Source organism: Micromesistius poutassou (assembly GCF_964030765.1).
Source record: "Micromesistius poutassou genome assembly, chromosome: 4".
Taxonomy (NCBI): domain Eukaryota; kingdom Metazoa; phylum Chordata; class Actinopteri; order Gadiformes; family Gadidae; genus Micromesistius; species Micromesistius poutassou.
Window position 1 is genome coordinate 20,386,236 of NC_140274.1, and position 17,208 is coordinate 20,403,443.

Consider the following 17,208-nt stretch of genomic DNA (forward strand, 5'->3'; position numbering starts at 1 on the left):
AATAAGATATCAAGTCTGTAACAGTTTTCAATTAAAAATGTGCAAAAAATAAATAAATACAGGTAGTCTGAACAGTAAATAGAAAAAAAAAATTACATTTGAGGTAGTCTATGTTATATCTATGTGTGTGTGTGCATGAGTTGAGCAGCTGTGACTTGGTTGGGGGCCCTGTTGAGATCAGTGTTTACAGTCCTGATGGCCTGGGGAAAGAAACTCTGTCTCACTCTCTGTTTTCGCTGCATGACAGCGGAGGTGTTTGCCTGATCGCAGCACTTCACAGTCCGTTATTGGGGTGATGGGAATCCTTCATGATCCTACAGGCTCTGGTTCTGCATCTCCTGGTGTATAAGTCCTGCAGGGGGAGAGAGTAGTTCCCGTAGTGCGTTCAGCCAGCCGTACAACTCTCTGCAGAGCCCTCCTGTCCTGGGCAGTGCAATTGCCAAACCAGGCCGTGATGTTGCCCGTCAGGATGCTCTCTACAGCTCCAGAGTAAAAGGATCTGAGGATCCCCAGGGAGACTCTGAATTTCCTCAGCTGCCTGAGGTGGTATAGGCACTGCCTTGCCTTTCTCACCAGCGTGTCAACATGTGTTGACCCTGTGAGATCCTGTGCTGTGGACTCCCAGGTATTTAAAGCTAGTGCTCACCCTATCTACGGTAGTCCCATTAATCCAGTGCACCAGAGTGTCAGGTCTGCCTCATCCAGGTAGGCTTTCTCATCTTTGTCAGAGATCAGACCCACCGCTACTGTGTCGGCAAACTTAATGATGGAGCTAGAGCTGGACCTGGCCACACACACACATATGTGTGCAGGGAGTACAGTAGCGGGCTGAGCAACCCTGAGGTAGTGTGCAAGAGTCGTAAAGGCCTTGCACCCCCCTAGCGACGGCCCTGCTGTTGTGTGTAGAGCAACTTCCCCTATGCGTTCACTATCGAGGCAAACAGCAGTTCAGAGAAGTATTTTGAAGCATGCACGGCATGCGTCACATTAGAAAAGTATTTCATGCAGCATCAAGCCAGAAATACCATTCATTACAACAATGTCCTCATCCTCATTTAACCCTCCAACCACATTGGTCAGCCAACTCACAGGCTGATTCTTGCGTTCAGCACAGCCACAGTGCTTGGATTGTGTTACTTGGACGGTCTGCCAAAGCTACCTCAAAGTAAACACATTCATCAAGCTACCATCAGCTTGCATTATTGAACTCCATGAGTCCAGGTGTATACACTCCTATCAATTTATCTACTTTTGCAGTAAAACATTTGTATACAAGAATCCATTTCATGTATTTGAGACCTTCAAAGAGATAATAAAATACATTGTTGTTCTTCGTTCTACCTAGCCTATAGGCAAGGAAAAAATCAAACTGCTGAGACGGACTACTGGAACCAGCAATAGAAGACCTACGTCACAATAGGCCCACAATTATTAAGTACATGTACAAAAAACACCCTGTACAATGTTGTGGAACTGGTAAAGTTACAAAATCGTGCCGTGTGAAAGTGGGTGAACTCCTGATATCACAGACAGTGAGGAGATAAACATGAAATACAGGAGTTACATCAGGAGTCTACAGAACACAAGGACACTGGATCTGAACTCTGTACACATTTAGTAATTCCCATTAGAATAGTACAGTACAGACCGACCCCTATGGTAGGTCCTATAACTAAACTCTGGACACTGACGCTTCGCAGTACTTGGAGACCAATGTGCATATCATATCATACAGTAATGGTGACTCAAAATGATAAAAAGTCCAAAGGTAGTTTGAGAGAAACTCAGCTTATCTACCATCGTTTCCAGTAAACGTAGGCTACGGGACTAAGTTCAGATGCAATATCAACCAATATCAAGCTGCTTTGGTTTTTACCTCAAAGGTTTTTTTTAATCATTTAGTATGCTCCCTTTTCCATGACGTGATTTGTGCAAAACAAGTTTACACAAAGGTTACACAGGGCCCCTTTCGTGTCTGAGAACGCCTTGACCATCTCCTCCCACCAGGCCAGGGCCTCCTGAGCAGCGATACCTTTACCTCGTACAGGGCCGACCCGAGGTCAGCGGAGTTCACCATCCCTAGGATTCCTGGAGAGCCCTGGTCGTGGAGGTTGAGAGAAATCTGCCACCGCAGCCACCTTCGAAGGCAGTGGCGCAGCTCCGTCCCAGGTGATGTGATGCCCCAGGAAGTGGATGGACGGCTGCCTGAACTGGTTGAGGCGTTCAAAAAGGATCTCTAGGTGGGACAGGTAGACGAAAGGGAAGGGGAGGTCCCTCAGCACGGAATCCATCAGACTGAAGGGCATACGCAGGACCTCGAAAAGCCTGGACAGAGTGATGACTGCAGTTTTAGGGATATCGTGTTGACCGTGTTGAGTACTTGGTGATAGCCCCAGACCAGGTCCACCTTAGAGAACACCGCCTGTCCAGCCAGCAGGGCCAAAAAATCCTGGATATGTGGGACTGCTAGCTTTACACTGATGTTTTCCATTATTTATTGAATCGTGCTGAATTATATTAATGTGATAATATTTACTATATTAAAAGTATTGATGGATATTATGTTGGCATGACAGGAAAGAAAGCAAGAAAGCAGCCTTTTCCACAAACCACTTTTATTTTGCCCCAAACAGACGTCTGAACATTCCTGGGTCAGGATAATGTTACGGTGAAAACCCTGAGAGTGGGATTTTGGTTATATCCATGTTAACATGTATAATATATATATTAAAAAACAATATGACCCAATGCTAGCTGCCACTTGGGGAAAATGATTAAAGATTGTGCTAATCATTGGGGATTATCAAAAATGTCAAGATAAGCAAAAACAAAAACTTTCTTTGGCACAATGTCAACTAACCAAGTCTGGGATCACAACTATAGAAAAAATACTTAAAAAATATGTTTAAAAAAATCGTATCTATATTTACATTTAGGGCATTTAGCAGATGCTTTTAATCCAAAGCGATTTACAACCATTCATACAACATCATGCGGAGTAAACCATGCAATGTGACAGCCAGCGCTCGTCGGGAGCAGTTAGGGTTAGGTGTCTTGCTCAGGGACACACAAAAGGGATCGAACTAGCAACCTTCTGGTTACAAGCCAACCTGACAAACTCCTATATTTGAATATACGAGGTACCTGAGGAAAAGCTTAGTCCACTTTATATATGTCTGTCTGTCTGTCTGTATGTACAGTATGTAGCAGGAGGTCCTATTCTAAACATGTGTTCAACAATTACCTAAAGTCGACAGGAGAAGAGATCAGACCCAGGGTGATGCATAAGTATTTGTCCCTCTTCTTCATGCTATCAATCATTATCTGACTTGGTACCTCCCCTTTGTCGATCACCGTTTCGATCACCCAACGTGCCCGGTCTGTTGTGTTTGTCTTGTCCTGAATCACAGACTTCTTTTCCTCATGACTGAACACTTCATGAGCATAAAGGTCATCCAGGAGACCTTTGATAACTGGGTCTGAAACTCTCTGCACAAATTCAGAACAGATCCTTCGAAGCTCCACTGGAAGAGAAATCAAAAGGCAATTTTAAATTATAATGTGCAAACATGATAGTTGATTCATTAAACTCGTCTTTATTGGGGTAAAGATAAAATCGTTTGGCGCACCAACTTGTTCACTCACAACATAAAAAAAGTCCTTAAAACGAACAACCTTGATAGTTCATTTAAATCTTGTTTCCAGTTCAGATCAATAATTCTAAAAACCCATGCCTATCATACAGCAAAATTCAACAGTTTGTCCCTTGTGCATTAAGATAAACACAGCTCACCTTCCATAGTTTATAGTAACGTGGATTTGCACCGATTCCATATACTTTAGTTTTTCCCTCCCATCCTTGAGGATAACAGCTGATTTTTTATTTAGTTATTATTAGTTATAAATAGTTATTTATTTAGTTAGAATATTTTCTTTGACATTGCAAATTTATATGACGTGTGTTTCATGCGTGCAGATTAACCATCATCAACAATTTAGTGTTGAGAATAATCCTATCTCCTATCACTTTAATATGTAGAAGAGCTTTTGTCCAAACGTGATACAGAGACCTTCAAAAGGGTTTACTTAGAGCAGTGGTCGCCAACCCGTCGATCGCGATCGACTGGTCGATCTTTGAGACTCTCCCTGTAGCTCTTGAAAACTACATACATATACATACATATAATAAAATGTGCCTGATTAATGTTCCGTTTTGCAAGCGTTTCTCGCCCTCTCTCTCTTAAAGGTCCCATGGCATGAAAATTTCACTTTATGAGGTTTTCTAACACAGAATTACAGACAAAAAACATTATGGTGAGCTGTCGGTGGTGCTGGGGGTACACAGTAGTAGGATGTAGAGTGTCTCGGGGGGTACATGATTTGATGATACATGACGTGAATTTGGGAACCACTGAATTACATGAATGAGTGAAATAAGGTCAAGAATCTTGGTTTCAATTGTTTTTTGATGGGAATAAGTTATTCTAGTTTTTATGTGTACTGTAGACAACTTGAATAAATAGATGGTTGCGGTCAAACATATAGTCTAATAGATTCCCTAGCCTCAATTTGTGGAAAAATGGACAAGACATTGTCCAGATGTACAGGGTGAGACACTTTTGTCCATGACTGATTGTGAATATTTGATAGAATTACAGCAAAAATGGGTCTGGATTATTTCATCAGTTACATAACTGCAGCTGTCAAAGTCAAAGTAGCTTTAATGTCAATTTCTTCACATGTCAAACATACAAAGGAATCGAGAGGACGTTTCCCACTCCCCCACGGTGAAACAGATAAAGTGCACAGGCACAAAAGATAAGACAAGACATATCCTAATACGAAGTAAAACATTCAATTCAATTCCATATATATACAAATGCTAAAAGATAGCCAATAAAATAAGATATAAAATAAAATATGCAGTGTAGGAATCTATCTATGTATGACGTTTCTGTATAGGCTAGGTTATAGTAGTGCAAAATGCAATTTGGTAATGGCAGCAAAAAACATTCTCTAAGATGTATTTGTGACATTAACAGTGCAAGTAGAACAGTAAGACAGTGGATAGCAGCCAATTCAGTAAAGATATTAGATAGCAGCCAATTTCAGTCTGTTTGGTAAGTAGTGATACTAAAACTAATAAAAGTAATAAAAGTGCAAGAGACAGTTTGTTGCAGAGTCCTGAGTGTTTTTAGGGGGGGTGGGAGGGGGTCAGCTTCCTGTCAGTCTGGAGGATACGGCTGGGGGGAGTGAGGGGAGAGAATTTAGCGTCCTGACAGCTTGGTGTATGAAGCTATTACTGAGTCTGGTGGTGCGACAGCGGAGGCTCCTATACCTTCTTCCAGAGGGTAGGAGGCTGAACAGACTGTGTGCGGGGTGGCTGGTGTTGCTCACAATCGAGGTGGCTTTCCGGGTGAGGCGGGTGGTGCATGTGTCTTGCAGGGAAGGGAGTAACATACAAATTAACTCAACTCACCTACTGCAGCCTTTGTTGCACTGGAGGGAGCTGGAGGGCTGAATGTGGTGCTGCTGGACGTTGCTTGTCCTGCAGGCTGTGTTCCACTGGAGGGAGCTGGAGGGCTGAATGTGGTGCTGCTGGACGTTGCTTGTCCTGCAGGCTGTGTTCCACTGGAGGGAGCTGGAGGGCTGAATGTGGTGCTGCTGGACGTTGCTTGTCCTGCAGGCTGTGTTCCACTGGAGGGAGCTGGAGGGCTGAATGTGGTGCTGCTGGACGTTGCTTGTCCTGCAGGCTGTGTTCCACTGGAGGGAGCTGGAGGGCTGAATGTGGTGCTGCTGGACGTTGCTTGTCCTGCAGGCTGTGTTCCACTGGAGGGAGCTGGAGGGCTGAATGTGGTGCTGCTGGACGTTGCTTGTCCTGCAGGCTGTGTTCCACTGGAGGGAGCTGGAGGGCTGAATGTGGTGCTGCTGGACGTTGCTTGTCCTGCAGGCTGTGTTCCACTGGAGGGAGCTGGAGGGCTGAATGTGGTGCTGCTGGACGTTGCTTGTCCTGCAGGCTGTGTTCCACTGGAGGGAGCTGGAGGGCTGAATGTGGTGCTGCTGGACGTTGCTTGTCCTGCAGGCTGTGTTCCACTGGAGGGAGCTGGAGGGCTGGATGTTATTTGACCTGCAGGCTGTTTTGAAACATACAGTGCGTCCATACTGTATTAAGTCCAGTCATTCTACTGCATATAAGCACTGTAAGCACTGTAAAAATTAACTCCATATAATTTTACTAAGAACTACATTTAATTAGTAACAAGGTGTGACTGTAACGTTCAACAATAATAACTAGAAAATGCATTTCCTTAAGGAAATGTGGTGAGTGCTATGGAAGAAAATTTACCTTACATTATTATGTTAACATATACTTTTTATTAGGCCTATATTCTATATAAATATAACAATGGTGGAGAAAAGCTTAAAGAAGACATGTCACCACTCCTCTCTAACAGTGGCCTAGAGTGGTGCCAGAAAGTCTGGTGATTGGCTTGATTGTGGCGACTCACTGACATAGAGGTCAAGAACCAGGTGAACTGAGGTTAGCCTAGGGGTAACAGAACAGCTGGACACTCCACTTGATGCCATAAACTGTTGCTGACCCACTCCTTAAAAAACTCAGACATGTATGTGCAGGAGATCCAGATGGGACAAACATTCTTGATGGACAGAAAGGGATACATAAGGAGCAGCCCGTGACCAGCTCTGGAGTTCTTTGTCAAACCAACTCGGCTTTGCTCTTACTTGTTCGCGAGTAAAAATAAAGTCTTTTGTCATTCTTGCTCCGGTCTCCTCAAACTCTCTTATTTAAGTTATAGTGTTAAATGCGGTTTATCTACCACAGTGCAAAGTGAGGTTGAAAAAGGTTTTAATTCAGCCACACACAATAAGTAAAAGTGAGTGTGTGTGTGTGTGTGTGTGATAGTAAGTTGGAAAAGTGTGTTATTGACCTTATCCCTTCACATCTAGCTAATCGAGATAAGCTCACAAAATTATGAGGCTTGTACCGTTGGAGTCTCAGCTTTCATATGACATAGTTTGAATAGATAGCGTGACATGAAAAATATCGTTTAGCATTAAGCTTCTACCGGAAGTCCACCAGATAAAGCCTCTAGCCTCTAGCCATATAAACGGGGTCTTCACACACAAACGCCCGATACTTAACAATCATATTTCCAATCGATTAATTATTTTAACGCCAATGTAACAAGAAATACTGTAACCGTTTAAGCTCTACATTGTGTTTCTAGGTTAAATATTGACGTTAGGCTCCACAACGTCCGAAATGGTTAGCTTTTGTGATAGCCACCTCACCAGAGGTCAATGAGACCAAATTAAAATATACAAAGCGGGTTTTGAATTAATCAGTTGATTCTGAAAAAAGTATAATTGATGTTGAAAATCTGTTTAGATATCTTTGAAGATACCAGTGTGTAGAATTGTTAAATATTTTAATGAAGTTAAACGGTTAAAAATGGACCAAGTTGCGAAGTTTGAAGTGTCAGAGAATGGGCGGATGGCAAAGCCGTCCGCCCATTCTCTTCTATTATAAAATGTAAGGTTTTAAAAGTATTATTTTTTAATTTATTATTATTAATATTAATAATATTATTATTTTAAACTCAAACTATAGTTTGAAAACTAGTAGCTCATGATTCCAATCAAATATAAACATTTTACAATTGGAATGGAGTCTCTAGCTCTAGCTAAAATAATGACAATATAACAGTGTATTATCAATTACACAGAGACCACAAATAGTTGGCTGAACTTACATGCTCCAGAGAGAGGCGAGGTGAAGAAGGGAGATCAGATGTCCCTTCTCCAGCAGCTGGGGACATTGGCATAGGATCCAAGAATGTTATAGAGTAGACAAAGTTAGATGATTACAAGCAAAAACTTTTTAAGCTAAAAAATGTAGCTGTAGCATGTAGCTAGCCACAACAAATTAAAGCTTTGCTTTCCTCCTCTTCTCTCCGTTTACTGAATTGCGCACCTGAAGGCTTGAACCTTTCATTGTGGAAACCTTTGTGAACTCTGATCAGTCGGATCAGTTCAGAGCAGTGTTGAGATGCGCTTTGAGCTTTCTGCAGTTTTTTCACCGTGCATAAAAGTTAAAATATGTTCAACATTGGGCGCTGGTCCAAGGGCAGCCCTGCTCGTCGGCTGATTCAACGTGCCTAATAATACTACTATTCAATTGAAACACTAACAATGATCCAAAGAGCACAACACCACGAAGAAAAAGTGTACCTCTCTGTCTGATGTTGGCCACCTGGAACTTCTTCGACAGAAGTCGAAGTCTTCGACGGAATACTTTCGATATATTTGATGCCTCGCCGTTCCAATCATCTAGGATTTGCCATAGAAATTATCATGTGTCATGAGTCTTACGATGCAGACCACAAAACAAATTCCAATTGTGTACATTGGTTACCTTCGTTGATTGTAGCAGACCACAAAGGTTCATCCCATTCCGATTCCTTGAGAAACAATCTGAAAGGAGGACGCTCACCGAAGCGTGCTTCAGAAAAGCCCTTCAGGGGTAACACTTCAGTGACGAATTCTAGTTTCTGTACACACACATACACAGTTAGATACAATACTCTATCTTTCCGAATTGCACAGAACCACAATGAGAATAAATGGCAGCACAACCAATACCGGAGGTTCAATTTTCCTTTCTGGCATGCTTGTGAGGTGGTAGACCTTCTCTTCCAGCCTACAGGCGGCCGGTTTGGAAATCTTGATGCATTTCTTCCTGAATTTGAGCACCTGTTTATTAATAGCCTACACACACAGGAACAGGAGGGGCAGGACCAAATGGTCAGAGATGGATGGAGGGAGGAAGAGTGAGAGGGAGGTATTAATATGGGAGATGTTATCTTGATGTTATCTTAGTTATTTTCAAGATAGCAAATCATAGAAACAGTATGACTGTTGTACCCTCAAGAGAGGATGTTAAACTGAGTTATACAGCCTAGCCTAGTGCAGTCTAGCCTAGCCCAGTCCAGCTTAGCACATTCTAGGCTAGCCCAGTCCACCCTACTTTAGTCTCTCCCAAGTTCTCCCTCCCCTAGTTTAGTAGTTTATCCCAGCTTGGTCTAGCACAGCTTAGCTCATCTTAGCCTAGCCAGCCTAGTCTGTCCGTCTATCCATGAATCTGTTTATCAACACACAGGGACTCTCGTTCTATTACTTAATCGTTGACCATTTTGCTTCGTCACCTGGATCTCAGAGTCGCTGTTCACGGCCAAAAACACGTTGAAGATGAAGTGTTTTTTGTGGTATTTGTTCAGCTCCTTGTAAACCAGCACCAACCCGTGGTGCTTCACCTGCTGACTGCTCTTAATGATTGGACCCACTTCAGAAAGCGAGGACACAGGCCATTTAACATGGCTCGCCGTGAAGTCCACCGTCGACTCAATGTCGGCATGTTGTTCCTTTACATGCAGAACACTGAAGCTCAGATCATGCTCAGGCTCTGTGGAAACATTACATTACATTATTTGAGCCGGAAATGACAATAGCCAGTATGTACATAGACACTCATAAAAAAGAAATACTCATAAAATGTGAAAGTAAAACAATAACCATTATATTACAAGTGGTTCCAGCAACAATTTTCTAATCCAGATTGCATTTTAAAAATAAAAAAATATAATGGTGGGTCAACAAAACACTGCCAAAGCTGCCATGCACACAGAGATTCTTAGAGTATTCGGCCTATGAATCCCCCCACCCCACACAGAGTGTGTTCTTACCAGCAAGGCACAGAGAGTGAGGGAAATGGATAAACTTAAGCACAGATGAATCCTTGTCAACCACATCCACATCATAAATCGATCCAGCAGGTCTCCACGAGTCTTGGAGGAACTCAGAGAATTTGAACCAGGACCGGACCGAGTAGCGGACCAGAGCCTGCTCCGACACTTCAAACACCAGACCTGTAACTGAACACTCATAGGTCCCCTCGCCTTCCAGCTGTACCCTAACACACACACACACACACACACACACACACACACACACACACACACACACACACACACACACACACACACACACACACACACATTACAACAGAATGTTTGAGGTTGGGGTATTATTCTGGGACTGATGTCAGGACCAAATGTCACTCACTGGAAGCTCCACTTAGAAATCTTTCTTGGGGTAACCTTCTCATACTCAGGACTCTGTAAGAAAGGCAGAAGAAGACAACAATAAAGAGCAATACTAATTGTCTTAACTTTAAGGTAATTTATGTAATGTCAATTGAATGTAAGTATGGTAGTTAGGTGTAGGTATTCATTTTGTTTAAATTCACCTGCTGAGCTGCTTTGCATTTTTCACATTGTGACTTGAAGTGCATCTCCTCTGTCATGATAAATAATTATTGTCAATAACAAAACCAACAGCATGTCCAGTGTAAGAGTAATGTGTACATTAAGCCCTCCAATAACAGTTGGCCTCATGATACACTGGCAGGCAGCATTCCTGGTTCAGTGATCCTGGATTTTTTTTTTTTTAACCCCCAGTGAAATACTTCTGTTGTCAGATCACCTCGTCATTGAGACTCAAAGCTCAATGGAAGAGTGACACTGCTCACCTTCATCCTCATCATCTTCGTTGTCTGGCAAAAAGACAAAACAGAAAGAAGGGTGAGAAGGAGGTATTGAGAAACCTGGAGTTATGTAAGAACCAGAAGGACCACGACTCTTACCAGAATCAGAACCATCCTCAGGGATGTGATTTTTCCAGATTTTCCGACCTGACAAGTATGAATCATGGAGATCCGTAAAAATAAATAAATAATAATTTGAAAAACATTGCAATGTAATAGGACGCAATTCCGATAGAAAATTGTTTTAATGTTAAACAAATTCTTTAATTTTATCCTGTGTATTTCCACTGCTGCTGGAAATTTCTCCTACGGGGGATTAATAAAGAATGTTGGATTGCATCAGAGACCAGGAGGGTTTTATAGTTGAACAGCCGGTTAAGACTGCTTCACTGTGCTGCTTTTACATCAGTCTATTGTATTATAATATGATATTATGTACCTGTTCCTTTAGTCATCTAGAACCCCACACGCACACGTGCACACACACACACACACACACACACACACACACACACACACACACACACACACACACACACACACACACACACACACACACACACACACACACACACACACACACACACACACGCACACAAAGCAATTACAATGTGGTCAAAAGAAGTTGAAGGATTCAATGAATCCATTTCACATCATTGTCACCAGATTAGAGATAATGTGTGACCGATTTGTTTTAGTAAACTATAGAAGCTATAGAAATGGAATGTGTGGAGTCTGGTGGGTTCAAGAAAATGTCAACCTCCAGAAAAAAGTTTGTATTCGAAAATATCATGCCATGCGAAGTATGTTCGAAACAAGCAATAGGTTTAGAATTTGTATCCCAGAATCCCCGACAGATATTCCAGAAAGCCACACACCTTTGACCTAGTTTAAAAAATGAAGTATGTATTTATAAAATGAGGTCTCATTATGTTATCATATGATATATATTACATATCTGGTGTGTGTGAAATGTATTTTGACAGAGGGTTATCCAGGTACACTTATTACTCCTGAGACTAGGAGACTTCAACTCACCCAGCGTACCGTCGCTGTTAGGTATTCTGCGGTGAGGAGCCTCGTACACCACACCAAAAAGGCACCCCTGTCTGGTACTGAATGACTGCTTCTTTAAAAAGATCGATTTAATATGATTCCAACCAAGTCCTGAAAGACAAAATCAAGAGAATTTGCAAATGGCATTAGCAAAGTAACGCTTTAGCCTGGAACTTGTCTTTGCTCTGCTTGGTGATGTTATCGTTACCTGTTTGAGGAACCGGAGGGTTCACGTTGTTAATGTCAACATCACTGCCGTTGCCGGTCGCGTTAACATCAACGTCAGTCCTTTCAGGGTCCGGTGTTTTCTCCTGAACTGGTCCCACTTCAGGAGAGTAAGAGTTGAATGTAGTGATTATTAAAGTAAAGTGATTTCTAAATCAATAACCAGCACTTATTGTATCTTTAGTTCATTGATATAGTAATTCATATTGTTAAATTATTAAAGGGTAAATAATATAAATATGGAATCATTTTATTAGTTTATGGGAAATGAGAATTTGTGAACGGTGACTAATACGGTCATACAGTCATCTTTTGAAAAGCGTTACGAGTGTCACATGGAAGTCTACTACAAAGCAGGAGGCATCGATTACATTTGTTGTTCAATTTGACTTTTGTGATCGGATGCACCAGATCGCAATCAAGGTCTAACGTCCATACTTCATAAAACGTTAAAAAGATGAACTACGTATTCAGAAAAATGTGGTCTTATGTTATTATATGATAGACTTTCTATCCTTTGACATAGAGGGTTATGCAGGTAGACTAATTCCTCTAAAACTAGGAGACTCACCCAGTGTGTTGGACAGCTCAAAGTCGGACAAGCTCCCCTGTCCGCTACTGCCTGGCGAACTCGGACCATCAATTTGATTTGTTACATGTTCTGAAAGATACATTTATGAACATAAATAAAATATAATATTGAATTTTTATCTTGCCTTCACGCTATATGAATCAAATGAGTGTGTGTGTGTTGATTATGCAGTGTGTGTGTGCTGCTTGTGTTTGTTGATTGTGTCTCTTTTTTTAGCTACGGTCATGCGCCCCCTTTAAATTGCCCCTTGAGGATGAATGAAGTGATTTGAATTGAATTGAATTAATGTCAACAGTGTAAGCACAGTTGCACATTACACAAAACTAGATGAGGATTTATCGCCTTAATAGTGCACTTCAGTCATTTACTAATTTAAAGATAAATGATTTAGCCGGCCTTTACTCCAAACAATAGCTCTGCTCCCAACCACTCATTGCCATAACAACATTAAGTGTGGCAGCTGACCTGCCGTGTGTGAGAGGTCATTCCTCCTCCTGAGTGTGTAGTGACTATTTCTGTTTCCTATATATTACTTATCTATATCTGTTGAACCCCTACTGTCCATGGAGAATTGTTGCCACGCCCCAGTGGTGGTGGTGTCATATACATGAAAGAGGGCATTTAAATATACTACAATGATCAATTAGGAGTCTAAAACCCTGAAGGAAGTGATGCAATGAGTAGGTGACTTCTGAGTCAAGGACTTATATACAATTATCAATTTCGGTGCTCCAGCCCTTCAAGAAATGACTAACAAAGCATCAGCAAGTGCTCCTTGTCCTGATCTTGTTGCGCCTCACCCAGCAAAGTTCTTCCCAGACCTACACCCTAGCCATCCAACATGCATATCGGAGAATCAGTTCTCTCTTTAATAATGCTAAAAAGTTATGAGCGAAATGCACATTAACTTTTTTTTATCTCATAAGGGGCGTGGTGCCCGCTCCTTTTGACCCCAGACTTCAAACTTCAAACTTGTCCACAGGCCAGCTGTGTCTACACACCTTAAGGCACAAATTTACACCTCCATCCCACAAAAAATGGGGACTTGAAACTAACCACTGTTTTATGCCCATTTACTCTACTGTTGGAGGTCACACCCCTTTTCCCGCCCTTTCAAGATAGCTAGTGATGCCAAAATGTATACGCACGTTTTTTTGACAAAGCCTCTCAGAGGTGTTGCATGCAAGACCTAGTGGATCATAATGTGGTGTAAAAGACCGTTTTTGAGAAGTCCTACCAGAAGGTCCTACCGCCCTGAAACTTAAGAACCTTATTCTAGGGCCTGACTGGGACCCCCACACCGAACCTTGGCCCTCTCGGACCCTGAGGGCAGGGAGGGGGTGTCCGTGGTTTCGGGTCAGGGTTAGGGTTTGGCTTATTTCCAGAGACCCACAATTTTCACCGTGCAATCCCAAGATGCACCCTGGTTGAAGGTCTAATGGCCAAGTTTCTATCTCTCCCAATGAATTTAGATACATTTCTAGTAACAGCTTGTGTTTCCAATGTGTTTTGATTTGATGATGATGCTGTGTGCTCTTGTAGGGCAAGAGCCCCCCCCCCCCCAACACACACACACACACACACACACACACACACACACACACACACACACACACACACACACACACACACACACACACACACACACACACACACACACACACGCACACACACACACACACACACACTTCAAGAGCAAACTAGACTCTTCTGTCTTCTCACACACTCAAAAATGTGGTTGATAGTTCAGATCAATTTTTAGAAATTAAACAACTATTAATCTGGTGCCCTATTCCTTATTCCTATAAATATGCAGCTTGCCATAATCATTGTACCCAACAACACAAATATTCAATACACACGGAGCTTGAATAATAAGCCCTCACATATGAGGGCTTACATATACTGCCTTGGCAGCACTCTGGGAGGCGCTGTTCTGTTTACGGCAACAACACAATTTACGGCAGCTACGAGTGGGTTGGGAGCAGAGCTATTGTTTGGAGTAAAAGCCGGCTGAATCATTTATCTTTAAATTCTTAAATGACTGAAGTGCACTACTAAGGTGAAACCTAGATTAATCCTCATCTAGGTGTTAAGTGCGTACATTAAGTGCCAGGATGTCCAACAGACAATAGTGGGCAGGCCAGGGGACATGTGGCTATGCAGAGTCTACTCTAGGTGAACTCTGAACAGTTGAGTTTTGAGTCTTTTGCGGAAGCTGGTGAGCGCCTCTGCTCACCAGATATATGCATGCATGTTACAGAAAATTTAATAATGGCCATCGGCCGTAAACAAGGGCAAATGGATATATATGCGATAACTGGGGATCACGTGACTATGACAGTCACGTGACTATGACAGTCACGTGACGTGAACGCAGGCCCATTGAAAAGAATAGGCCAAAAACATGTAGGCATGTCACATGTTATAGCCATTATAGCCCTTCTGAGGTCGAAAATATCGCAGATTGAAATGCATCGGTTCAAATGTCGTTCTGTGTAGCACGAAAAGGTCAGAGAAACGATCCCATTCAAAATGCATGGGTTAACATTTCGTTCTGTGTGTCACGAAAAAAGTCGGTCAATCGATTGATTTTCGTGAGCATGAGCACGAAATCGCATGATACTGTGTTGCAAATAATAGTGCAAAATGACCATGTTAAAAAAAGATATAATGTGTCTCTAGCATCAAACAAATCTTATAAACAGGCAAGTAACTGGTCTCAAAGAGGATTCTCTTTTTCTGTCTGGGACTCGACTTGGACTTGAACCTCTTTGGACTCTAGTCTTAGACTTGACAAAGATGGTCTTGACTACAGCTCTGCAAGAAAGAAAGACCCCTGATGCCACCACAGAGGCAGATCAACCGCTTTGCTTCAGCCACTCAATGGGATAGCTCAGTACTACATTAGTAGTGTACTCAGTCTACACTTTAAGCACGTGCATGTTTCTGCACGTGAACGACTTCATGCCTGTCTTATCTTTACACTCATGCATGGGGCAGAAAATATGCAACAATGACCCCTAGTGTCTTTACAATGGATACCAGAATATGGTGTAACCCCGGTCCACGAAAATATTGTCTGGCATAGTACCATAGTACAGTGGCGTAAAAAATGGTCAGGGACTGCTGGATTAAAGGACAAAGAAGCTCCCCTCTTGTCAAAACAAATCTGGCAGTGACAGTTTCTTTAAAAAGTACATTCCTTGTCACAACTCACCCACACCAGCAGGAGAAGAGATCAGACCCAGGGTTGAGTATAAGTCAGGGTCCCTCTCCTTTATACTATAAATCATTATCCAACTTGCTCCTTGCTCCTGTTTGCCGATCACCATGTTGATCAGACAACGTGCCATGTCCTTTTTATTCCTCTGCTCCTCCATTACTGAGTCCTTCTCCTCAGTACTCAACACTTCATATTCCAGAAGGTCATCCAGGAGAACTTTGATAACTTTCTTTGAAACTTTCTGCACAAATTCAGAACGGATCCTTTGAAGCTCCCCTGGAAGAGAAATCAAAAGGCAATATGAAATGACGGCGTGCAAACACGATAGCTGAGGCAGGGGGTTCAACACAATACTAACACAAACTTATTTTTCAATAAGGCATTTAGCAATTGCTAAATCACAAAGCAATTACAATGTGGTCAAAAGAAGTTGAAGCATTCACGACACAATAGAACATTTGTGTGACACTAACATGTGGAATACCAGGTTGAAAGACATCACATGGGTGGACTGGACCAGATATCCTTCACACGCTCATGCTCCTCAATAGTTAGCTAGTGTATCTGCTGCTCTTTTAAACCACAATCGTTCTTAAGCTGATCCTTTTTTTAAGAAATAATGAATTGCACTATTTATGACTCTTTTAAGTTTTTACACCTGCTTTTGAGTTGGCAATCCTTGGTCAACTCACTTTTGAATCACTGCATGACAACTTGAAAAAAGACTTAAGTCCTGCGTATGATACATGTTCGAAACAGACCATTGATTTAGAATTGATATCCCAGAATCCCCAACAGATATTCCAGAAAGCCACACACCTTTGACCTTGTTTAAAAAAAGTATGTAATCATGACATTTTGGTCTTATTATGTATTATATATTATTTATCTGGTTTGTGAAAGGTGTTTTCACAGGAAAGTACTATGATATAGAGAGCTGTGATCGATGTTACTCATTACTCCTAAAACTAGGAGACTTACCCAGCGCACCACCAGCGTCACTTTTTGGCATTTTCAGGGGCAGAGCCGAGGACATCGCACCAAGACTGCTCCCGCTACTGCATGACGACTTCTTTTTAACAAATTTAGATTGATTATTGATTAAGTGATTAAGTCCTGAAAGACAAATCAAGAGAAATGGCAAATATATTAAAAAAAAATACTTTACATGCAAAGCTGCATAAATGGAATGTGTGGACTCCTTTTTGGGAACCACAGGCTAGCTTCATCCAGACTGCCAAACCCTGTTCTGCAGTGCCCTCACATTATTCCCCTTCCTCTTCTGTCCTCTCCTAACCCTTATAGAGCAGCCTACATTTCCCTCGCTCTCTTCCCCTCCATGGTCCTCTATCACATCTTCTAGCTCACCATCTGCTGAAGGACAGACCCCTCTACAAGCATGAAACGTACAGGATTGATATCAGTGACAATGACAATCAATGACAATATCACATGCCAAACCATTCGTAAACCATCGTTCTCAAA

The 17,208-nt window shown here is 42.1% G+C and overlaps 1 protein-coding gene across 1 annotated transcript in view; it reads right to left on the bottom strand.

Moving 5' to 3' along the window:
• Positions 1 to 2,060: 2,060 nt before the first annotated feature.
• Positions 2,061 to 17,208, bottom strand: part of LOC311341613 (uncharacterized protein) — a gene marked incomplete at its 3' end in the record, with an annotated part of 34,760 nt that continues 19,612 nt past the window's right edge. Inside the window, exons 11-26 of the mRNA XM_084466428.1 lie at positions 16,705 to 16,839; positions 15,718 to 15,999; positions 12,477 to 12,566; positions 11,889 to 12,005; positions 11,663 to 11,791; positions 10,724 to 10,771; positions 10,610 to 10,633; positions 10,328 to 10,377; positions 10,144 to 10,196; positions 9,765 to 9,991; positions 9,228 to 9,484; positions 8,665 to 8,790; positions 8,438 to 8,573; positions 8,254 to 8,352; positions 5,484 to 6,134; positions 2,061 to 2,341 (exon numbers count right to left, since the gene is read on the bottom strand). Of these exons, the coding sequence (XP_084322554.1) occupies positions 2,061 to 2,341; positions 5,484 to 6,134; positions 8,254 to 8,352; positions 8,438 to 8,573; positions 8,665 to 8,790; positions 9,228 to 9,484; positions 9,765 to 9,991; positions 10,144 to 10,196; positions 10,328 to 10,377; positions 10,610 to 10,633; positions 10,724 to 10,771; positions 11,663 to 11,791; positions 11,889 to 12,005; positions 12,477 to 12,566; positions 15,718 to 15,999; positions 16,705 to 16,839 (2,705 nt within the window). The remainder of the gene's footprint in view (positions 2,342 to 5,483; positions 6,135 to 8,253; positions 8,353 to 8,437; positions 8,574 to 8,664; positions 8,791 to 9,227; positions 9,485 to 9,764; positions 9,992 to 10,143; positions 10,197 to 10,327; positions 10,378 to 10,609; positions 10,634 to 10,723; positions 10,772 to 11,662; positions 11,792 to 11,888; positions 12,006 to 12,476; positions 12,567 to 15,717; positions 16,000 to 16,704; positions 16,840 to 17,208) is intronic.